Source organism: Microcaecilia unicolor, chromosome 14, assembly GCF_901765095.1.
Source record: "Microcaecilia unicolor chromosome 14, aMicUni1.1, whole genome shotgun sequence".
Classification (NCBI taxonomy): Eukaryota; Metazoa; Chordata; class Amphibia; order Gymnophiona; family Siphonopidae; genus Microcaecilia; species Microcaecilia unicolor.
Genome location: NC_044044.1, coordinates 42,591,534 through 42,616,673, shown reverse-complemented (window position 1 = coordinate 42,616,673; position 25,140 = coordinate 42,591,534). Strand labels below are relative to the sequence as shown.

At 42.4% G+C, this 25,140-nt stretch overlaps 1 protein-coding gene across 3 annotated transcripts; it reads left to right on the top strand.

Annotated features, from left to right (window-relative positions):
• The first annotated feature begins 3,533 nt into the window (after nt 1-3,533).
• On the top strand, nt 3,534-7,491 carry BOLA1 (bolA family member 1). Of its 3 annotated transcripts, none has more exons than XM_030187336.1 (2): nt 3,534-3,590; nt 6,833-7,491. In XM_030187336.1, the coding sequence occupies exons 1-2, from the start codon at nt 3,540-3,542 to the stop codon at nt 7,292-7,294; spliced, it is 513 nt and encodes a 170-aa protein (XP_030043196.1). In that variant the 5' UTR covers nt 3,534-3,539; the 3' UTR covers nt 7,295-7,491. The 3 variants fall into 3 exon arrangements, with proteins under 3 accessions (XP_030043196.1, XP_030043198.1, XP_030043197.1); XM_030187338.1 differs by having other exon boundaries at nt 3,555-3,606; XM_030187337.1 differs by lacking the exon at nt 3,534-3,590 and adding an exon at nt 3,611-3,697.
• Nucleotides 7,492-25,140: the final 17,649 nt, after the last annotated feature.

The following is a 25,140-nucleotide window of genomic DNA, read 5'->3' as shown; positions in this document are numbered from 1 at the left end:
AAGAGAAATTGATTTATATATTGATATTACAATAAAAAGTCGTATGAAGGCCATAGGAGCCAACTTTTGAAAATGATAGAGGGTGCTAAACCGAATGGAAATTAACCCTCCCTGGACACAGTCAGGAGTTTGCTCAATATTGGGAGTGATCAAGCACCCACAACACTGGTTCCTATGAGGAAGGATATTCAATATTCTGCACTGAAGCTATTCCTCCTTTGAGCCTACTATACCCAAATGGACCAGAACAAGGTGGCCCAATCCTTGTTTTGTGCTCACCCCCCTCAATTGCTTGCATGGAGTCACGAAATTCTCCCCCACCCCACAAAAAATCTTCATACATGTGCAGTAGGGTAAACCAGTACAGGATTAGCCTGTACGTGTTCACCTCCTGGGTGAGGCAGTGGCCCTATCTTGTTGGCATATAGGGGGTCTTTTACTAAAGATCAACTCGAGTTATCTAAAGCAGGATCCATAGGAATAAAATGCAGTGGCATACCAAGGGGGGGGGGGCGGTGGGGGCGGTCCGCCCCAGGTGCACGCCGCTGGGGGGGGGGGGTGCCGCGCGCCTGTCGGCTCCGCTCGTTCCGTGCTCCCTCTGCCCTGCAACAGGTTAGAACGAGCATGGAATAAAAAGAAAGATGACTCCGCACTCAATGCTTGGAAGCAACTACAAAGAAAATACAAATACACCATTAAACAAACTAAAAGATCATACTACAAAACTAAAATTGGACCAGACCACAAGAATACACATAAACGTTTCCAACTTGTGAACAAACTACTAGATACTACACCTGTGACTTCTAACAGCACAGACACACCAGCAGCAGACAATCTTGTGAAATACTTCAAAAAGAAAATTGTAAAATTACGAGTCACGATACCTGCCAATACCATCGATTACGTAAAACTCCTTGACTGTCTAGACCCAACCCCTGGTGAACACTCAGCTGACAGAACCTGGACCTTCGATACACTATCAGATGATTCAGTCTCCCAAATGCTCAAAAGGTTCGTCAAGGCTCACTGCAAATTAGACATATGCCCTAACAACCTTATAAAGCTTGCCCCTCAACAATTCATATCAGACCTCACGAAGCACTTGAACTATATGCTACAAAATGGACTCTTCCCAAAGGATAGAGGAAACATTTTACTCACCCCTATACCCAAAGACGCAAAAAAAGTACAAGTGACTTAACCAACTATCGACCAGTAGCATCTATTCCTCTGATAACCAAACTAACAGAAGGTATGGTGACTAAACAGCTCACCAACTACTTAATTAAATTTTCAATACTTCACAACTCCCAATCAGAATTTCGGTCTAACCACAGCACTGAAACAGTACTAGTTACTCTCTTGACTAAATTTAAACAAGCTATCGCAACTGGCAATAACATACTTCTCCTACAATTCGACATGTCCAGTGCCTTCGACATGGTTGACCATAAACGAGAGGACATGAAATGAGATTGAAGGGGGGGCAGACTCAAGAAAATGTCAGGAAGTATTTTTTCACGGAGAGAGTAGTGGATGCTTGGAGTGCCCTCCCGCGGGAGGTGGTGGAAATGAAAACGGTAACAGAATTCAAACACGCGTGGGATAAACATAAAAGAATCCTGTTCAGAAGGAATGGATCCTAAGGAGCTTAGCCGAGATTGGGTGGCAGAGCCGGTGGCGGGAGGCGGGGATAGTGCTGGGCAGACTTACACGGTCTGTGCCCTGAAAAGGACAGGTACAAATCAAGGTAAGGTATACACAAAAAGTAGCACATATAAGTTTATCTTGTAGGGCAGACTGGATGGACTATGCAGGTCTTTTTCTGCCGTCATTTACTATGTTATTATGTTACTATGGAATATTACTACACATCCTAGAATACTTCAGAGTTGGAGGTAACATTCTTAACTGGTTTGAAGGCTTCCTGACCAAAAGATCATACCAAGTAATTTCTAATTTGACTATATCAGCCCCATGGACACCTGAATGTGGAGTCCCTCAAGGATCTCCCCTATCGCCGATGCTCTTCAACCTAATGATGACACCCTTAGCCAGGTTATTAGCCAATCAAAACCTCAATCCATACATATACGCAGATGACGTAATGATCTATATCCCGTTCAAACATGATTTAAAGGAAATCACCAACGACATCAACCAAAGCTTCCATATCATGCATTCATGGGCGAACGCATTTCAGCTGAAACTTAATGCAGAAAAAACACAATGTCTTATACTCACCTCACAACATAACACGAGCAAATTCACCACCATAAACACACCAAACTTTTCCATTCCCGTCTCAGACACCCTGAAAATTCTTGGCGTTACCATTGACCGAAATCTTACACTTGAAAGTCACGCGAAAAACACAACCAAGAAGATGTTCCACTCAGTGTGGAAACTTAAAAGAGTAAGACCCTTCTTCTCAAGGACCATCTTTCGCAACCTGGTACAGTCGATGGTGCTGAGTCACCTAGATTACAGCAATGCACTCTACGCTGGCTGTAAAGAGCAAATCATCAAAAAAACTCCAAACTGGTAAAACAAAATATGAAAGTGCAAAACCCCTGAGAGAAAAGTTACACTGGCTTCCACTTAAAGAAAGAATCGCGTTCAAGGTATGCACTCTAGTCCAGAAACGCTAAAAGATCATCCCGCACATTCCTTAATCTTCACTTCTCCAGCTGTAAAGGTCCAAAATATAAACTAATGCATGCGTCAAGCTTTTCTTACCTGAGCACGCAGCTTTGGAATGCATTACTGAATAACCTAAAAACTATATATAAACTAACTTTCGAAAATCTCTGAAGACCTACCTCTTCAACAAGGCATACCACAATGATCAACAACTGTAAATGTAACACATCTTCACTTTACCTACATTCGAAACTGTTTTCTTCTTATATCTGTCTGTTTAATTTTATTATGACATCCATGTGCTTGTATGTAACACCAATTGTTATCCTCTAATCTGGAATGGCGAATGCCAAAACGGTATATTGTAAGCCACATTGAGCCTGCAAATAGGTGGGAAAATGTGGGATACAAATGCAATAAATAAATAAATAGTGTCCAAATCTAGGAGCAGAAGGAGTAGAGCAAGTCTGCCACCTGCCGGTTGTAATGCTCATTGCAAAACACAGGTCTCGCATCCTCTTTCCCCACTCCACTCCCAGTTACTTCATACGTACAGAACCCTAAAAATATATTCTTAGTGTTTTTCTTAGGCCCAACCAAAACAACCCAGACAACTACGCGATCCAAGGGCTGCCTCACACAGCAATTTTCCACCTACTCAGGTCCCCCAGCGTCTTATGGCCGCACCGGAGCACTCTGTTAGTTGTAGTTTTCGAAACTCCTTGCTGCCCGACCTGAGGGAGTCTTTTACAATAGATTAGCTCGAGTTATCTGTTGCAGGGCTCATTTTATTCCTATGTGCCCTGCTGCAGATAACTCGAGCTAATCTGTAGTAAAAGACTCCCTAAGGAAGCGAGCTAGTAGGGTGAAAACTATATGTCCCAGAATTCAACATGCTCCCGGAAGCCGGAAGTGCTCGTGGACCCTCCCTGTTTCTGGTGCAGGTGAACAACAGCAGTTGTTAGTTCAGTGTTAACATGTTTTTACTGTGTCGTGTAATCTTTATTTTTAGTTTTGTTATGAGATAAGTTGTGTAGCGCATTCTAAGCAGGTATAGCCTGGGGAAAGGGTGTTTTATTTTTTTTAATTGTTCCGCACTAAATGGATTTGGCGATCCCGTTCTACAGGGAGGCGAGGAGGGAGGAACGGCAGAGACCAGCGGGGTGTTAGGATTATGTGGATATCATTATACTGTCCTTTTAGTAGTGAATTGTTAGCTTCTTTCTAGTTAGCTGCTATTTAAAAAAAAAGTCCTCCAAAAAGGCCACAAACACCGTAATATCCTCCTTTGTGAATCGGGGGGGGGGGGGGCTGTTTAGATCTCGGTTTAGAAGTTCAGTTGGGTTGCAAACCTTATTCTGGGGCCTTTTTACTAAAATGGGATGCGCTAAAGTGTCACATTGTAGTTTTTAAATGTGCACATGCTAAATAATGTTTTGTATTATTATAAGGGGCGGAGAGTGGGCGTTCCTGCGCTATCCATTTAGCAGTTGGATAACACAGGAGCCCTTACCGCCTTCAAAATAGGTGATGGTAAGTGGTCCTGTGGTAATTGTTAAAAATGACTGTGTGCTATGCTAATAGTAGTATTAACAGCATAGCTACAGCCACAGTAAAAATGGCCTTAGTGTCCTGGAAAGGCCTGAGTAAAGGCACACTAAGGCCACTTTATACCACAGCTTAATAAAAAGGACCCCTTAAGTGGTTTGAAAAAGTCAAGAATATCATTTGAACCAAAGCTATATTCCACTCAAATTCTAATACATCTGTAACCTGCTATTAGGTGGGAAAGTTGCCATGTATCCTTATGAATGAGCAGCAATGAATTTAATATGCTGTTTGGGATTTGCTGGGTATTCCTAGTAACTTGTGGTTGCCACTGTTGGAAACAGGATGCTGGGCTCAATATACCTTGGTGTGACCCAGTGTGGTACATCTTATGTTTTTTGTGCGGCTTTAGACGTGAGTCAGCTTCTAAATATATTGGAAGCTGCTGAACTGCTCTCTCCTCTGAGCCCTGTGGCGTCACCAATCCAAATTGGTCTAAGGAATAGCCATCTTCAGTAGCTCAATATTGGTCATCTACATGGCAAGGTCTAGTGTAGGCATGGCAGTGGTCATTCTGTAGAGGGCCTCTGGTAGACCAAACTTCTCTAATATACTTTAGAACGAGAGGTACAAGAAAATAACAACTTTGTGATTCTGAAACTTTTGAATACTTTACTAGGGGATAATAATAATTTTCTTGTAAAAAGATGTATTTATAAACAAGGCTTCTATTCTAAGTTTTGGACAAAATAAATGTAAATGTTTATTTTCCAGCTAATTAGGGGTACTTTGAAAGTACAACATAAAAGTATAAGAATTGCCATTCTGACCCAGACCAAAGGGCCATCAAGCCCGGTGTCCCATTTCCAACAGTAGCCAATTAAGGTCACATGCTATCTACCCTCATTGATAAGCAGTGGCTTTCCCACAGGTCTACCTTAATAACAGTTTGTTGACTTAGTAACGTCAAAAAATCTTTGAGACCAATATTCATATAATTTATGCTACTAACTTTGGGACCCTTTTACTACAGTGCACTGAAATCTGGGTTTAACACATCATAACATGGGACTTCCCCATGTGCTAAGCCCAGATTTAGAGGTCCTGTTACTAAGCTGTGGTAAAAGGGGAACTGCACTAGCATCAGCATGTGTTTTTGATGCCTGCTGAGACCTCCTTTTACCGCAGCGGGTAAAGGCTGTTTTTTGTCTCAAAAAGAAATTGGTGTGGGTAAGTTAACCACTTGCCATGCAGCTGTCTCAGGGGGAAGCACTTACTGCCACCCATGCTAAGCTGGCAGTAACTGGGCAGCACCAATTACTGCTGGGTAAGCACTGACACTACAAAACTGAAAATATTTTTATTGCGCCGGAAGTAGCACATGCTGAGGGTGAGAACTACCGTTGGTCTCCTGCGGTAGTTTTGGATTGGCACATGGCAAGCCCATTGCAGCTTGCCAACCCTTTAGTAAAAGGACCCCTTAATGCAGCACAATTTAAGGCTCTCTTTAATAATTTTTTTTCAAGTCGTGAGCTAATCTTTGCATTAACATGCGGTATCTGTATAAAAGTGGAAGCCCTTACCGCTTCTTATTTAGGAGATGGTAAATTTCCCTGTGTTAACTCCACTCCAGCCAATTAACATAAAGTAACGTGAACTCGCTAGTCGGTTAATGCTTCCACACCCATGGCATGTCTCCTCCCCAAAAAACCTTTAGTGCACTCACAGGCCAAATACCTCAAAACGACTTAATTCATTTGCGATAGCCTGTTTTTCATGCTAAGCACATGTTAGATAGGGCTTAATGCCGTTTAGTAAAAGGGCTCCTTTGAGAATTATGCCTTCAGTTTGGCCTCTCTGAAAATTTATTAGAGCTGAGCGCCTAAATTTATACTCAAAATTTAAACTTTTAAAGGTAGAAGTGTTAAAAGCAGATGGCAAGGAAAAAACATTAAGGAGCTTTGCACAGATTTTGAGCACTAGACTCATAATTTGGCTCATAAATCTAGGTAAATGAATGGCAGGCCTAAATTTATAAGCCTAACTTTTAAGCACCTAAGCTAATATGAAAATTTCAGCTGAAAATATGTCACAGATTTAGGAGCTCCGCCTTTTTTGAATATTGGGTCCAGGGTTTATTGGTCTTTGTGCACCACATGTACTATTGCTGGGTCCTTTTTTTTTTTTTGTTGGAATCAAATTTGTACACTTGTCACCTAGGAGTCATTAGCATATGAAAGACACAGGTGGAGACTGAGAAACTAATGATTTGTAATTTAAGAACCCTGTGCAGCAGCTTGGCCAGCTAGTGTTTCTCAGTCTTCAGCAGATGATAGGTCTGGCAATCTTGTGCAGTCTGCAGTGGTCTGGTAGGCATATTTATTGTCTTATTTTAATGGAAGCAAGTTTTTGGTCTCTCAAGCATGACTTTTTTTTTTTTTTTTTTAAGTACTAACTTTCTCAAAGTTTCTTCTTTGAGTGTCACGCATTCCAGGTCCTTCCCCCTTCCATTGTCCCCTGCTTTCTTTTGAGGGGTAGCTAATTTGTGCCTTGGAGTTCCTTGTACGTACCTTTTTTATCTGGGCGATGGAGGAATATTTGGAACTCCTATAAAAGAAAGTATTTTTATATTTTTCAGCTTTGGAAATTTGTCTTTTTGATGTTACGTTCTCGCCTGCTGTGGATTTGCAGAGCACTTCCCAGTGCTGTGTTGCCTTCTGGGTGTTATTCCACAGCATTCCCAGGCATGGAGAGGCCAGTGGAGTCCAGTATCCAGCTCAAATTGACCCAGAACCTGCAGCCTATCCACTTGGAGGTCCACAACGAGAGCCACATGCATGCTGTCCCCAAGGGGTCTGAAACCCACTTCAAGGTAGTGGTTGTGTGTGAGAAATTCAACGGGATGACCCTGATCCAGAGGCACCGTCTGGTGAATGAGGCACTGCGGGAAGAGCTAGCTGGAGCAGTCCATGCCCTTTCTATCTTAGCAAAGACGCCACAGCAGTGGCAGCAGAACCCTTATATAAGCCAAAGTCCCCCCTGTCTGGGAGGATCCAAGTATGACCAGCAAATGACTAGCAAACTTAGTAACCAGGCTTAAAAACAATTCCTTGGCCAGGGCAGAAGGAACTCTTTAATGTGCTGAGTATTCTTTTAATGGATGCCAACATTCTAGCCCTTCTACTCTTCACTTGCAAACCCAGTCTTCCCTCTTATCCAAATAAGTATAGAATTCTAGAATGTGGCATTGTTAGTGGTTATATATGTGTTCCATATTAAAACACTGGAAGACTGGAATTGTTCTCTTTATTATGAGTATACTCATGCTCATATGTTACATATGATATTATTTTCTTTTATTTTTGTGAGATGTGCTCATGCTTTTGCCACATTTTCTCCTATGTTTTGCTCTCTGTGGTGTTATCAGCTTGTCTTGTCCCACTTTATCTGATCCTCTCCCTACCTGAGTGCACTCTTTTGACAGAATGGTACTGTAAAGAAAGAGCAGATGTTAAGTGGGAGGAAGAGGCAGCAACCATTTAAAAATCCCAGTTTGTTGGAAGGAGACCGTTGGTATTTTTAGAGCACTTGCACCAGTTCCAAAAACTGTATAGCTATATGCAGTAATAAGAGGGGCCTATAAGACTCAAATACCTAGCACTCTGGCACCAAATACAAGAAATCGATGTATTGTTTTGACAGGGTGTATTGGTAACTTGCTTAGTTTTCCTGTGTTTCCGCTTTCTGTAATATTATTGGAAGCATAGGCTGTACAAGAAATCAATGAAATGAAAAAAATTAAGAGTTGAGCTGAGGGAGAGTCCAATAGGTCTTTATAGTGTACAGCATATACTGTGTTGCCTGACTGGCAGCATGTATAATAGGAGAAACAAACAGGGCCATCGATTGTGATGCACTATGAAGTGTCCTCAGTAAGGGGAAGATTATAGGCCCCCTGGAGACAGGGAAATACGTACTCTGCCTGAATGTAATTCACCTTGAGCTACCACTGAAAGACATGAATGGAGGAGTAGCCTAGTGCTTAGAGCACCTTGCTGACAACTAGGGAAGCCAGGGTGATCGTGGGCAAGTCACTTAACCCTCCATTACTTCAGATATAATATTAAGATTGCAAACCCACCATGGACAGGGAAATACCTACAGAACCTGAATGTAACTCACCTTGAGCTACTACTGAAAAGATGTAAGCCAAATCCAAAATCCTTCATGAGATGATTCACCTGCACTCTCTACTAGGGATGGCTTCCCCATCCCTCTCTGATACAGTGCCTTGTAAAAGTCTTTACACTCTTGGACATTTTTCACATTTTGCTGTTTACTGATCTACACAACATACCTTAGACTTTCACCCCTTCATTTTGTATAGTGTGCCAAAAGTTGCTGCCAATTTGGCACATAATTTCCCACGCTAAAACAAGATTTTATAGCAGCTATAAGTGTAACTGCACTTAAGTGCTACCTTACAGAGTAGTGGCAAGTGCTTTAGCACATAACTACAAGGGGGCTTGCATATGGGCAGGCTATAAGTGGGTTACACACTTAGGCAAGAAACTTTAGAATACTGTAAGTTGTGTGCATCTGTACCAATATTTAGGTGTGATCATTTACACCAGCCATAGACATGGCTTAAGTGGGCATTACTAGATATTGGTATGTAAATGCTGACTTACACTTGTATTCTACAACAGGATCTGGGTGTGCAGATTCTGTTAATAGAATTTGGTCACCGCACTATATTTTAGCACCTAACTTGGCAAGCACTTTATAGAATTGTCCCCCTCAATATTAAAGAATTATAAAAGTATTCCAAAACTAATTAAGAATAAGAAACCAGAAAAAGTCCTGATTGCTCAGTTTCCCAAAATTGCCTTAACAAAGCCCATAATAAATGAAATTAGGCTACTTGTGTCAAATCATGGTAGCTGAAGTAATTTGAATATTCATAGATGAAGAAAGAGTCAAGCTGTTTCTATTGTCTGAAATGAATTTAATGTAAAGGTCTAAACAAGCTACACATGGAACTGCCAAACAAACTCCAGGATAAAATTATTCAAAAGTACAGATTGGGTATATGGCTATAAGAATGTTTCAATATTTGAATATCCTTTTGGGCACTGTCAGATCTATCATTGTAAAATGGAAACAGTTTGGCATCACCAAGGTCTCCTTAGGCACATTGAACCTTGGCCCCTTGCAAAATTGTATTTTACAACAAAATCTGCTGCTCAAAAAATGACTCTCATTAAATTATAAGCCCGACAATCCACTGTTTAACAGGAAAAAAGGCCCCAAAGAGCTTACACATCTTTAATATGTCTGTTAAAGCTGTATCAGATCAAAAGATCCTGCCTTCATCATCAGCCGATACAGCTTTAACAGACATATTAAAGATCTGTAAAGCTCTTTGAGGCCTTTTTTCCTGTTAAACAGTGGATTGTCGGGCTTATAATTTAATGAGAGTCATTTTTTGAGCAGCAGATTTCGTTGTAAAATATAGATTCTAGGATATCTGCAACCGGAGTGTAATGTAATTTAGTGGGCCCTTGCAAAATTGTCCTGATGCTGTAGCTTGCTGGCTGGCTGAACATCGTCAGTGTTGAATATTGCCAAAACTACTGCCAGGTGAATTATAGAACATCTACCTTGCCCAGCAATGGTTTCTGTAGCATCTGGAATACCAGTAACAGTTGTGAATACTTTCAAATGTTTGGGGGTTCTGATTTACTCTGAACAGATTTCTTGGGTGTTAAAGAAAGGTTTTTATGTATTACGTCAGATCCGTCCTATGAGGTGTTTTTTTTGACAAGGTTGCACTACATACTTTCATACATGCCTTGCTTTCTCATTAGACTATAGGAATATAGTGTATGCTGGTATTGCAATATCTTAGGCAGCTACAGACACTAGGCAATGTCTGTAAGTATGATTGTGTAACTTCAATATTTATTCATTTTCATTGGCTTCCAATATGTTTATGTTTATTGGGTACTTGATAACCCGCCAAAATTCAAAAAAAATGGGGCTAGGTGGTTTACAATTCTAAAAACAATAAGAAAATCAAAAAGGAACTCCATAATCAAATAGGACAGAGTAAACATTTGCATAGCAGACAACAAACAACACCAAACCTACAGCTAAAAATAAGCCTAAGCATGAGTTAAAAACAATATTGATCTATTCTTATCCTATATGTATAGTAAAGAGCAGGTCAGCTGGGCTCTGGTTATTTGAGGCCAAATGCCAGCTTAAAAAAGTGATCTTTGAGAAGTGATTTGAATTTAGCAAAAGACAGCTCCATTCGGAGATAAGGGGCAAGTTGTTCCAGAGGAACGGAGCCAAGGAAAGATAAGCTGCACAACAGATAGATTTGTAGTTTGCATTTTTAGAAGAAAGAACTGATTAGAGTCAAGAGAATGGAGAGACCAATGAGTATAAGGAATTGTGACCGTCGAAAGATAGAGTAGGCAGCCCTAGTGAAGTGTCCTGTGAGCCAAATAAAGAAACTTAAACCAACATCTAAATGGGACTGTAAGCCAGTGTAGTTGGATAAAGAGAGGGATAATATGATCAAAATGCTTCGCATGACACAAAAAACGAGCAGCCAAATTGTGCAAGGATTGTAGACAAAGAACAAAAGATGGTACCGCACAAAAAACAGTATTCTCCAAGGACAAGCAGGCTTATAATTCTCACAAGTGGGTGACACTGACCCACATTGTCACGTCTGTGGCCGTGACCACCCTCATACTTACCCTGTTTCTGGGAGTCAGTGGCTGTGCTGGCTTCTGCTTGTCTCTGTGTCTGTCTCTGTCTTAGTTTCTCTCTGGCTCTGTGTGCCGATTGCCTTACTGGACCTCACCTGTGTGGGCTATGCCTCTTCCAAGATGGCTGCCGACTCCTCTATGCCAGTATCCAAGATAGCTCCCGCTTGTTCTTCCTGTGGGCTGACTTCTCTGAGTGTCAAGCCTCTGTTTGGAAGCAAGGAGATTGCTGCAGCTGTGCCTCTGGTGTTGAAAGGCTTTATTAATCACTTAGAGCCTGCAGCCCTTGCCTTTGCATTTCGTCTAAGGGCCCTGGTATGTAGAGTGCTCTGTACACTGCTACATTGTTTGCTCTGTGTATGTTTCTGGTGTTTGACTTGTTAGCTTGGGCACAGCTTTGTTTGTTAGCTTGTGTACAGCTTTACTAGTTCTCCTGAGTTTGCTCTGTGTATGTTTCCAGTGTATGACTTGTTAGCTTGGACACAGCTTTGCTTGTTAGCCTGTGTACAGCTTTACTAGTTCTCCTGAGTTTGCTCTGTGTATGTTTCTAGTGTATGAATTGTTAGCTTGGGCACAGCTTTACTTGTTAGCCTGTGTACAGCTTTACTAGTTCTCCTGAGATTGCTCTGTGTATGTTCCTAGTGTATGACTTGGTAGCTTGGGCACAGCTTTGCTTGTTAGCCTGTGTACAGCTTTACTAATTCTCCTGAGATTGCTCTGTGTATGTTTCCAGTGTATGACTTGTTAGCTGGAGCACAGCTTTGCTTGTTAGCCTGTGTACAGCTTTACTAGTTCTCCTGGGATTGCTCTGTGTATGTGTTTCTAGTGTATGACTAGTTAGCTTGGGCACAGCTTTGCATTGTCAGCCTGTGTACAGCTTTCCTGTGTTTGCTTAGTGTATGTTTCTTGTGTATGACTGGTTTGCTTGGGCATAGCTTTCCTATTAGCTTATGTACAGTTTACTAGTCTTCTTGTGTTTAGCCTGCTGGTTTTCCCGTGTGTGTATTCTTTTGCTTCTGGAGCTTCAGCCCTTGTTCAGTCTGTTGCCAGTACTCCTTGATACAGAAGCTCCAGTCATAGTCTTGTTCCTTGACCTGACCATTGCTTTGAACCTGCCTGCTGCCGGAACCCGGACATTCTCTGCCTGTCTGCCTTGCTTTCGCCTAGGTGCCTGGGGGCACTTCTGGATCCTGATTCCTGCTGTTCCTGCTTGCAAGTTCCAGTTCCGGTTTTTCCTGTAAGTCCTGCCGGCTGCCCGAACCTGAGGGCTCTACCCTCGGGGAAAGGTGGTTAAGCGTAGGTGAAGCCTAGGTCCAGTGTGTTCCAGTCCAGCGGGTTTCACTCCTGTATGTTCCAGTCCAGTGGGGCCACTCCAGTGTGTTCCAGTCCAGCGGGCTCCACTCCTGTGCGCACCTGTCCGGTGTGTTCCAGTTCCGTGTATTCCTGTGTAGAACTCCAGTCCGGGGTTCCGGTCCAGTCTTGTCTCGTCTCTACCTTGAAGGTGATCTTGCCTGCCACTGCCGCTCCACGGTAGTGGCCCAAGGACTCACGAACCCAATGCTCCTGGGGAAGAAGCATGACAGTATGCCAAGGTCCTCGAGAACGCAACACACATTGCCCAGTCCAGAATTTACCAAAGCTAAATGAGAGCTTTGTGGAGCACGAGGCGCTCAACCGTGCATACGCGAGTGCCTGCCCGCTGCCGTGAGAACGCAGTCTCTTTCTTTTTTTTTCCACAGTCTGGACAGGGAGTGTTTTTTGCCATCTCCTCACATCGCTCAGTCCTAGAGAGCTTTCTTTGTGCTTTTTGGCTATTTTTCATTTATTTTTTGTGTTTTTGTTGTTGGAACCTCCGTCCTTTAAGTTTCCTTTATTATATATATATTTTATTTTCCTGGTTTTAAGTTCCTTTTATTTTCCGTCGCCATCAGGCCACTTTTAGGCCTTGACTTAGGTCGTGAACTTTCCCCTTTCTTTTTCAGTGCGTTGCCCTTTTTTCAGTCACCATCGTGTCATTTAATTTAGCCGACAAAGTTTTTCCTTCCTTGTCCACAGAAGTTTCCAGTGGCTTCAAGTGCTGTACCCGGTTCAGTCGGACAGTCTCTGGAAAAGACACCTGTTCTTGGTTTCTGCAGTGTCTTGGGCCCTATCATAGCCCCACTAAATATGTTCTTTGTCTTCGTATGAAGAAGAGGACCCCGGTTTCCAGAGAGGCTCAATGAGAGAGGATTTTTGGAGCCAAGTCCCGTTCCTCGACATCAGCATCGAGATCAGAGGTGTCAGCATCGGGAACATCAGTAAGCATGGCTGCTGCTAGACCCTTAGACGCTGGGAGCAGTGAAGCATCGAGTGGGTCTCCACCTGCATTGAGGCCTCCTGCTGTGCAGGGCCCCAGGAACCGTCCATCATTGGACCTGACCCCGAAGTGACGTGTGGATTCGACATCGTCCTTGTTGCCACTGAGGACCCTTGGTGACACACTTTGGGCGAAGGCCAAAAAGCATTGTCATCGGTTCCCCCTTGATGTATGGTGCCGGGAGCTCCTGGGCGTTGAAAGATTTGGCACCTGAAAAGCATCAGCGCTGGGAGGACTGCACCCCCTCCATAAAGGAGGTGTCGATGTTCCGGTTTCCCAGCAGCCAACATCTAGCACCCGTGTTGACCACACAGGTTCTGCAGCCTGAGCCAGCACCCTAGCTTTTCCCGGTGTCGACCCTCAATGAGTGCATCTGGGCCTTGCTCCCTGAGCTGCTATATGGTCTCATGCAACGGTGTGTGTCGGCATCGGGGGTGCTTGCGCGCCTACCCTGTCTCCCGTTGCAGCCCCGCCTGGCCCTCAGCCTGTGGTGCGGCCTAAGACAATGCATATGACTATGACATATGACTATGCATGCAACACAGGTGTTGACTGTCACCCAAACCGGCACTCCCTCGATGTCAGTGGAAGAAGCTTCGCCAGAGTCGAGGTGGGAGCCGGCTTCTCGACGCCGTTTTCAAGGACATGGTTCCTCTGCATTGAGGCAGGTTTGGTCTAGACACTCCCATCGGGAGGTATTGTCTGACACCGAGGAGGAGCGCTCATGGGATTCAGAGAAGGATCCTAGGTAATTTTCCTTGGCTGAGTCCTATGGAATTCACTCTGAACCCTCCCCTCCACCTGAAAGGATAAAGTCTTCTCCAGAGAGCCTTTCATTTCCATCTTTTGTAAAGGAAATGGCTGATGCCATTCTATTTCTTTTGGAAGTGGAGGATGAGCCCAGGGCCAGGATGCTGTGACTGTACCTCTCCACAAGCTACTCAAGGATGTCTTCGTCAGGAACTGGGAGTCCCCTCTGTCGGTCCCTATCATGCCCAAGAAGATTGATACCCAGTATTGGCTCCACAGTGCACCTGGTTTTGATAGGCCTCAGTTGCCTCACAATTTCATGGTAGTGGAATCTGCTCTCAAATGAGCTAGGACTTCCAGGGACTATGCCTCGGCACCCCCAGATAGAGAAGCTAGAACCCTGGATTCTTTTGGGAGGAACATGTACCAGGCTTCAGTGTTTATTTCCCTTATACACAGGGCATCTACTTGCGAAATTCGATGCGCGAGTTATCCAACTTGGCTGACAAAGCTCCCTCCGGAGCAGACCAAGTCAGTTTGCCAGTTGGTCAAGCAGCAGAAGGCGTGTTAAGGGACACTTAAGACATCCAGGATTTCTGCTCAAGCTGTAACAGTTTGCAGACTCTCATGGCAACGTGTTTCAGACTTCGAACATTCTGTTCAGCAGAGGTTGGAAGATGCCCCATGCCGGGGGGATAACCTTTTGGGACAGGAGACTGTGGAGGTCGCAGACGAAATGAAAAAAACAAACTGATACCATTTCTTCTTTCTCCAGGCGCCTTCTGCATCAGCCTCCTCAGCTAGGAGGACATTTGGCAAGCCAAGAAGATGTTCCTATTACTATCCTAGGCATAGGTACAACCTTTCGGCTCACCAGCCTGCTCAGGCTCAACCCCAGTGCACTCATTCATGTCAACAGCATGCGCCTAAGGCCCCTGCTGCTCTCCAGGCAAAACAAGGGACGAGCTTTTGACTGGTTCCAGCAGAGCATAGCTGCAGTAAAAGTGTCCATCCCGGACAACTTGCCGGTCTGGAGGCAGTTGAAGTTTTTTCACCAAAGGTGGGTTCTTCAAATAGTCCATCTCAGATACACCCTCAGTTGGTATCTCAAACCTCCAAATTGCCCACGGAGAGCTCATTCAATTAGCTCTCAGCACAGGCAGGAACTCTCCGCCCAGATGGCTCATGTGGTCAAATCCGTTCCACCAGGAGAAGAAGGGCAGGGATTCTATTCCAGGTACTTCTTTGTGCAAAAGAAAACAGGGGGATGTGTCCCATCTTAGACCTAAGGGCCCTGAACAAATTCCTAGTCCGAGAAAAGTTCAGGATGGTTTCCCTGGGCAACCTTCTCCCAATGATTCAGGAAAATGATTGGCTATGCTCTCTGGTCTTAAAGGATACATATACTGTATAATTATGGTACAGCCAGAGACCCCCCCCCCCTCCCCCCCACTGGAATGGTGGCGGGCCCAGTCATAGAGCTCAGGCCATTACAGACCTTGGCTTAGTCAGAAATCTGATGGCTGACATAACTGGGAGCTTACAGGAAAAGTATGGCCTAGTTTGTAGCCCGGATTGAGGCCTAAATAAGCTAAATTAGGAAAAGTTAGATCAATAGATATGGAAACAAAATGGAGGATTTCAGCACAAAATGGAAGCCGTATCTGTTACAAAGTGGAATTTTCTCTAATGTAAGTTAGGAAAACAAGTTGAGAAATGAGTGAGTCATGCCAGGTGCAAAGAAAATAGGGAACTAGCTGTCCAAGAGGGGAGGGAGACTTTACTGTGAGCAGGATTGTGGTCAGCCATGGTGTGAGAAAGGAAAGGTGTAGCTGGATGCAGGGTCTTGCTTAAGATTTGTGGTCAAGCGAGCTAGAGACAAAACCATGTTAGCAAGATAAAAGCTACTCATTAGCATGAGCCAATCAGTGACAACCATGACATTAGCATAGATCCAATCAGGTATATATATTGTCATATTATCCATATCCTGAGGGCACCTATAAAAATCAGGGTATTTCCTGGTTTAAGTTAGAGAGAAGGGTTGCCACTCTCTCTCTCCAAGGGAAACCAATGTGTCCAGCAGAATTGACAAATTACCTAATTGCTTTCCCTTGTAAAACCTTTAATTGGTAAAAGAAATTATAAAAGATTAGGAACTAATTAACACCTGTTTGCAGCTGGATTATTATATTCCTATAACTAATTGATTGTACGTGCCTGTTGTCAATCACTGATTTGACTTGTATCTTGGCAAATAAACTCCTCATTCCAAATGATGATTTGTGGGCTTCACTTAATGATGAAAGGCTGTAAGTATAAATGCTTTTGCTGTATCAGGCTATCTTTCACTGCATTGTATAACCTGTGACATAAATCCAGTTTGTCATAAGGCTGGTATCTTTTCCTTAGACTTGATGTCTCTCTCTCAGTGGCAATTCCTTTTAGAACTTCACAACTCCTTGATTACCCCAGTACTAGTGCTATTTAGAGATGGAGTCAGATTTAAGGTCACTCCAGCCTTCTTGGGGGTCTCTGAACCCTAAATTTAAAACAATACTCACATCCCAATACTTCCAGCCTATCGGAAGTATCTTTGATTTCGACTGGGAATGCATCACTTTCACTACCGCTTTGCCTTTTGGCCTCGCATCAGCTCCCAGGGTCTTCACCAAATGTCTAGTGGTAGTTGCAGCATCGCTATGTAGACTGGGAGTTCATGTGTTCCCTTATCTCGGTGACTGGTTAGTATGGGGCACTTTGGAGCATAGGAGCCAACTTTTCAAAATTATTGAGGGTGTTAAGCCCAATGGAAATAACCCCTCCCTGGACACATACAAGGAATTTTCTGAATATTGGGGGTGCTCAAGCACCCACAGAGCTGGCTCATATACCTTGGAGGAGAGTGCTCAGGAGTCCATGAGGATTACTGTTTGGGTGCTCGAGCTACTAGGGTTCATTTTAAGCAACCCCAAATCCCATCTCAGCCCTGTCCAGCGATTGGAGTTCATAGGATCCCTGCTCGATACTGAGATGGTATAAGAGCCTACACATGAGAGTGAGCAATCTTCTCGCATCCAAGGTTCGTGCTTCTCAGCAGATCACAGCTCAGCAGATGTTGAGATTGTTGGGCCACATGGCTTTCACAGTGTATGTTACACCTATGACACACCTTCACATGATATCTGCTCAATGGACCAAAAAGGGAATGTGGCCATGGAATGAAGGGACGTGGTCATTCCAAACATTTACACACGGTTATAGAATACACCTCCGTGCCTAAATTAGGCACCGGTATTTACACCAAGTTTTACTTGCCATAAATAGCCGCACCTAGAATTAGGTACAGACATGGCTGCTAGGCTATTCTATAAACTGCACCACATTCTATAAACCACACCTACTTTCATATATTTTGAACTGTGTTTTTTAGACAGCAGAATATGAAACATATAAAGGAGTGGAGATTTTTTACAAGACACAGTTTAACACATTTCACCTGTTCTGAAATGTGCAAAAATTCTGTGAAACTGCAGGGCAGAAAATGGCCAAAATTCTGACTCCATTCGCCTTCTGACTACTGTGATGTTACTTTATTCAAATAAGCAGGAAGTTTAATTAGGCTTTGGCAATTGTAATATAATTGGGTCCTCAATAGAGCTGAATGGCAGGGCACATAGCCCCCCTTCCCATATAATTGTACATGTTCTTAGTTGCAGCCAAAGACCAAGAAGGGGCTATTCTTGGGTTATGCCTCAAAGTCTTAATCTTAGCTATGAGGTGAAAGGTTTCTACTATCTTTAGAGTGAACTAAAGAAATGTGGTGCAGGTGTAAGGGTAAAAGAGGACAGGAATTTACCAATTCAGTATTATCAGGGAATAAGTATACAACAGGAAACCCACAGTTAAAAGGCATAAACAATAAAGCAAACATTTTATGATAAAGAGCTACAAAATTGAAGGGCAAATGAGCTTGTTCAAAGAATATTAAACAACTATCCTCTGCCCCCACCATTGCCTTGGTTTGGCAAATATGCCTGTACTGGAGGTATAGTGTGTTAAATGTTCTTGTTATAGATTTTATTCCCTGACAGCATGGATACAATCTACTTACTTTGTCTTTTCTCCCACACCTCCATCACTTTGTTGGTCTCTGTGACAATCATGACGGTGAGCCTTTCTGGCAGCCTTTTCAAGTGTATCATCTACTTCATCAAAGAGGGCATTACATTAAATAGATTAAATTCAGAGAGTCCGTAAACATTTCCAAACAGAGACATTAATTGCATTAATGCTGGTATTTTTAAGATAGATTTTTATTATTATTGAGAGATTTCATAATCACTGGATTGTGCCAACAAGGGACGCCACGACCCCCAGCAAAAAATTTCATACAGATCTCACACAGCACCGATTATTTTTTTTCTGCAAGACACATGTAAAACAGCTGCCTTATCTAACCTCTTTTTTTTTAATTTATACAAAATTGGACAAACTGAGGACCACAACTGAGATATCATTAGTTTGTTTTTAACCTGCTTTTGTGTTTTTGTACACCATAGGTTATTTTGTGTTTTTTATTTTTTTGTTCTTTTACAAACACCTAGGAACTACACCACGGTACAGGTAGAATACAGACTATACTACATAGAACCAGGTACATCGAAGAATGGAGAAAGAGAAGTCAAACCACATTTAGTAGAAATGGAAAGGGGCCAGTGGTTGTTTCGGAGGGGTTCTGGTGCATGTGACGCCAGGGTCAGGTCTCCTCCTGACATGCATAGATCAAATCCACGCATCACCGTCTTTTAAGACAAGCATGCTCTCAAAATCTTTTGAAGCCCTAGCAGAAAATATTTTTAGTGTATTACACGTATTAAAATTGTATAATTAGGGATTATCATATGATGCTGATATTCTCATATGTTGCCAGTTTTGTATATTTTTGTGGGGAAGGGAGAGTGAAAAGGCATGCCAAAAACAAACTGAAAATTTGTTAGTTCTCTATCCTGACAGATTCATTTTCCACAAACAGCGCTATATATATGTTTTTGAGGAGTAGCCTAATGGTTAGTGCTGTAGCCTGAGAACAAGAGAACTAACTGGGTTGGATTCCCATTGCAGCTCCTTGTGACTCTGGGAAAATTACTTAACCCTCTATTGCCCCAGGTACAAAGTAAAGTTCCTATATGTAATATGTGAACCGCTTTGATTGTAACCACAGAAATGCAGCATATCAAATCCAATCCCCTTTCCCTATCTGGTATTGAGAGACTAAAGTCAGGCTTTATTTTGGGCCTAGCTAGTTTGTCAAAAGTTTCCAAATAACATTTTTGAACATCTATTGCAGACTGAAAGCTATAGAGTGCATATTATTTATTGTGTGCTCAGGCAATGACGCTACTTGGGCTCTCCGGTGGCCAGAAATTTGCTTTCATCACACAGACATAGTGGTCTGTGGAAAACCTATGTTTGCAATTTGCAAGAGTTGGCCACATGGTTTACCAAACTATAGAGATCCTTAAGACTGACTATCCAATCTGCATTTAAGTGACTACATCTAAAGCAGTAGAATTAACAAACTTGGTGCACCAAGCAAAGCTCCCGAAAGGGCAAGGGCAACAGACGAAGGTCAGACAGTCAAATTTAGAGGGAGGATTCAAATATCTGCTTAAATAGGTGAGTTTTAAGGGCTGCCTTAAAATCCAAGTGAGATTGCAGTTTACACAATCCAAATGGTAGGGCCTGCAACATTAAACAGATTTCTGAAGAGCATTCAAGAAAACAATATGAAAGGAGTGAATGGACAGAAGATTTTGTTGCGAAGATCGAAGAAGGCAACTAGAGGAGTAGGGAATCAAGTAGCTTGCAAGAATTGGAGGTTGGTTAGTAGTAAGGATTTTATGAACTAGTGTGAGCAGTTTTTAATTAATTTGTGCATCCACAGGCAGCCAACGTTCTTGCTCAAAGAGGGTGATGACATGATCATGACCTCTGGCCCCCATCTTTCTGTTTTTTGCTACTATTTGTCTCTCTTACTGAGCTCACAACAGAAGGGAAAAAGTGGATGGGGGAAGAACCACATGCTTGAAGGACAAGACATTTCTCAATAGACAAAGAAAATGACTTTGGAAATACTTTCCTCAAGGATACCTCCAATGATAAGTCTGAAGGTGGGTTGGTGAGAATGGATGTCATTGACGCACAGTGGTCAAACAGTGTAACGGCCCTGCGTGAGAAGATATTGGAGGCTCTCCAAAGTGGCTCTGACTTAAAAATTAGTGTAGACCACTAGGCAATGCTTTCTGGCATAGAAAGAGCATAACTTTCTAGAAGGATTGAGTGATTCTTTGCTCATCAAAAATTTAACCCTTGGATGACAGATACCCTGAAGACAAGCTCTTGTAGCGATGTCAACTCATTTTATCAAAAACTCTGATTGCTTTTGCTACAGCTATCCCCTACCTCCAGCATCAGGAGAGTCATTTTGAGTGGGAGCCAGTTAGTGTAATGCTATATCATGGGGGGTCATTTTCTCTCAGTCTGTCACTGTAACTACATTATGAAGCCATATGGCAAACATTAACAGAGTAAACAAGAAAAAAAAACATTTCTTATGGAGATGATCCAATGGCATAGCTATTGGTGGACCTGTCTAGTGGCCACCACTTCATTGGTGGTACGTCACTCTTCTCTCTCTTTATTTCTCTCACGGTAGCTACCCATCTCTCTGCCCCCCCCCCCCATCTACCTTTGAGGGATCATCTACAGCAACTCCTTTAGGCGACCTGTGCCAGCACTCTAGGCTTCCCTTTACCGCATCCCGCCCTCGACATCACTTCTTCTTCATTGGCGGGGATGTGGTAGACGGAAGCCTTTAGGACCGGTGCAGGTTGCCTACAGGAATTGCTGCTGGCAGTGGCTTGGGGGTAGACCGTGGAGGGCAGGGGGAGTAAAGCAGATGGCAGAGGGGAGAGATGACTATAGCAGGGGCAGAGGGAAAGGTATTTAAAAAAACTATGTATGTACGAGGGTGGGGGCGGAAAGGATCCACCCGGGTTAACTCGGGTCCCACCCTGAAATGGCAGGTCTGGCTATGCTCCTGAGATGATCATCCTTGTTTCTGTTTACTCATGTATTAGGAGTAGAATCTTCCAAGGAATATAGCAGGGTAACAATGGAGTTGTTACTAGATACTGAGGGGGACCATTTTCTGACACAGGTAACAGCTCATGCAGAATACTTGCTTTTAGCTGGATAGAAAAGAAACATTCTCAGTATATGTTTAGGTCAGGGGCAGTAAACAATGAATGTACACTTGCATTTTCCAAGGACTATATGTTTTTTTACTCCTGCCCCTCAGGAGCCTGCTCCCCATGAAGCTGCCCACAGAAATAGCAGAAGCAAATTACACTGTCGCTTTCTGTGCAAGTTTTGTAGAATTTTCCTTTTGAAATTTAGCTGTAAATTATGCCAATAGAAATGTGTGAATGTACTGTGCCAATATTTCAGAATTGATTGGGGTTACCAAACACAATACAAATTGATCCTTCCCTCTGCTGAGCACCCACTGTCACCAACTGAGTTGCCACCTATGGGTTTTGCATAAAATCTGGGGAACATCAAAAAAGACATTTAAAATATGCCCCAGAAAGGAGCATGTGTGCCAGAAACATACCTTTATGGTGCTTTCTGGATCGCGGATTTCATTGGGCCCCTGTTTTCTGAAAGACGCTGAGTTGCCACTTAATGGCGGGAATTCCAGTAAATAAATAAAGCAAGCTTTGAGGCCTGGAAACCATCATGCAATGTCTACATGCACCAGACTTTTCCTCAAACCCTGTCCTCCACTCACTGTCACACCCCAAACACATCATCTAAAGACTATTGTGTCGCTAAACATCATTTAACATTTTGGAACAGTAGAAGGAAAAGAAATGAAGAAAAAAAAAAAAAACACACTGAAAATGTAGAAAAGTTTTTGGCAATTGGTGACAGGCAATGTAGCATACACGGCACACAGATCAAATGTCACAGCTGTTCTGTGACAAGCCAATGTTGGGTTGTACATTTTCACACTGATCAAAAAACATTTTTGATTTGCACAGGAGAACAATCCAAAGTTTTGTCTTCTAGATTTCCAAGTTGTTTTTATCAATGTCTCCACAAACAGTTGTAGGGAATATCCTTAATTTTTCCCACACCTTGTGAACTGAGAAATCTGAATGCTGGGCCATTCTTAATTCTTATGTAGGACTTCTCAAGTGATGGTTTCCGATTTTTTGCTGACGCAGTTAACCTTCCTAAATCTTCATTAATGGGGAAGAAATTGAGGACATTTCAATTTGTTCCTAGAAAAGGAAGTGCAGAAGTATTTCTTACCAAGCTCCACTTTTACAGGCATCAAGAGGCAGCATGGTCTACTAAACAGAGCCTTGGTTCCTGTCATAAGAGACACGCTGATATGCCACAGCTGTGCATTTCAGCCCCGAATCAGTCACTGACTCTCTTTCTGAATTTATGCATGATGCTTAATCTGTCTCCTTTGGCTTCTCTTCACCCCAGTTACAGTTGGGTAACAATCATGAAGTTGTTCCTTCTCACCTTCTGAAGCTGTATGCTGTGTGTAAACTGGTGTGAAGAGCTAGTCGTACCAGAGGTGGCTGCAAATCCATGTCTATTTTAAAGCATATCGGATCCAAATATGAAAGGCATTACAGTCTATTAACTGAAGAACTTTACTATCTCCAGGATGCCTCTTCTTATTCTTGATATGAATCTGACCCCTTGTTTGTAAGCCCATGTGCTTGAGGAAGCATCAGCCTCCTGGAGGTGGCATAGCGTTGTGCTCTTCTACACCTTGTATGGCTAATCTTCTTTGAGGTTCCCCAGTAGATACAAAATTATCCTGGTCAGTGCCTCAGGATAAAGTCCAGGTACCAGATTCTGGCAGTTAAATGCCATGCACAAAGTTGTGCCTTTTTCAAAGTCATGGAATGATGAAGTTAAAGTGACAAAACCTCAATGACTGTATGGTATAACCAGTGGATATAAGAGACATTTGTGCTGAACATAATTGTACTGTACACTTACATTACAATGTATACTATATACAGAACAAGTTGCTACTGAGTTTAATCTCTTTTTTTTTGTGCTCCATCTGCCATGCCTTTGTTTTCAAGCTATGCTCAATGACCTGGTGAGGTGTGTAATTAGTACCCACTATTTTTTCCCTCTAGGGGTTTGGTCCAGCTCATGAGCTTAAGAGGCTTAATGTAGTCAACTATTTATACCAAAACAATTCATGTTAACCATTTCCTGTTAAGCTCTGGAGTGGCTGAAGTGTCGGTTTCAGAGTCTGTTAAAAGGAGATTCCTGTTTAAAAAAAAAATTCCCTGTGTAGACAGATGTGCAGTTTGTAACGTAAAACATTTCCAGGTTATCGCTGGCACTATTGCTGAGTTTGTCACCCTGAAGCCCCTGTTCCCTGCTTTCCCAAGGTACCTGACATTCTTTGAGAAGGTTAAGCATCACAGTATATTACACTTTTACATCACACAAGAAGACCCTATGCATGTTTGTATGTGAAACCACTGAGGACAGATGGAAATGGGAGGAAGAGAAGGGCACAAGATGAAACCGATAATGGTAATTTTACTTTCAGACCCTGAAACTGGTGTATCAGACCTAACTGAGGCATCTTCTCTAAAAGATTTCAGTGCATAAATCGAGGGGTTCAGAAACAAGTAGCAGTGCCCTTAAGAAGAGACTAACAGGCATATTTTCAAAGCACTTAGCCTTCCAAAGTTCCATAGGTTTCTATGGAACTTTGGAAGGCTAAGTGCTTTGAAAATATGCCTCTATAGGTGTTACATGCACAGAAAAGAGAACAGATTTTCAATTAGGGTTAGACACCTAAAACTATCTAACTATCAAACTGGATATGCAAATGAGGAGCCTGGTTGGATGCCTGAATCCCCAGCACCAGTAATAAATGGGCAATTTAAGATGTTAAATGTCCTGAAATTTAAGTGACCTGAGCCACAAGGCCACACTTCTAAACTGCTCATATATTTAGATATCAAACATTAACCTTCTTTTTTTATCTGTTTAGGGGATAATTTCCAAGAGTAAAACAATGTTTGCTTTCAGCAATTTGCCTGTATACGTATAAGTACCTGAACTGAGTTGAGGTATTTCCAGCACAGGGTTGGAAGGAGTTAGTGTTTATGCATATACTTTATATAATAGGCACATATGTGTGTAAAATAATCTGGGAAATGTCTCCCTATTAAATAGATGAACTGTGTAGGTATTGTTTGGGGGGATATAAAGTACACACATACTGGCCTTTTGAAAACTGGTTTAGTTTATGTGCATATACAACACGTAAGTTAGGAAACTTGTTAATAACATTGCTGTCCCTGCTCCACGTCATGCAAGTTTTGAATCCACAAGACGTTCAGCTTATTTTTTTTTGGCTTTTAGATCGTGGAATGAATTGCCTTTACATTTCTGTGCTGAGCAATCTTGTTATTGGGTGTACCTAAATGATCATTAAAATCCCTGCAAATTGTACAGAATTGCACAATTACTGGACAATCAAGAAAAGAGCATATTACTCCTGTCTTGATTACATTGCTTGGCTACCGATCGAATATCAGGTTTTATCACTGGTATTTAGTCTTGATAAACAAGATTTCTTCAGTAGTATCAGCTACGTTGCATATATATATCACTCATCACGTACTTTGCAATATGCAGCCGCTACTTTGTTAGTTTGTGCCATCTTTCCATATGATACGTCTTGAAGAGAATAGGACATCTATTTTTTATGTTGCAGGACCTAAAATGTGGAATGAACTACCAGCAAAGGTTTGATCTTTGAGAGATCTGAAGGAATTCAAAATTGTATTAAAAACCTTTTTGATTGGTCAGGCATTCAGTATGAATATATCATTTGGATAAATAAACTTTGATATTTTCAAATTTATAATGGTATCAGGACAACTTATGTGGGTTGTTGATTTTATTTTAGTTAGTTTGTATGGTTTTGAT

Bases quoted from the DNA above. Each gene is read 5' to 3' on its own strand.
- BOLA1 (XM_030187336.1), top strand. From the start codon at position 3,540: ATGCTCCCGGAAGCCGGAAGTGCTCGTGGACCCTCCCTGTTTCTGGTG. The intron at 3,591-6,832 runs GTGAACAACAGC...TATATTTTTCAG, and splicing joins CCTCCCTGTTTCTGGTGCAG to CTTTGGAAATTTGTCTTTTT.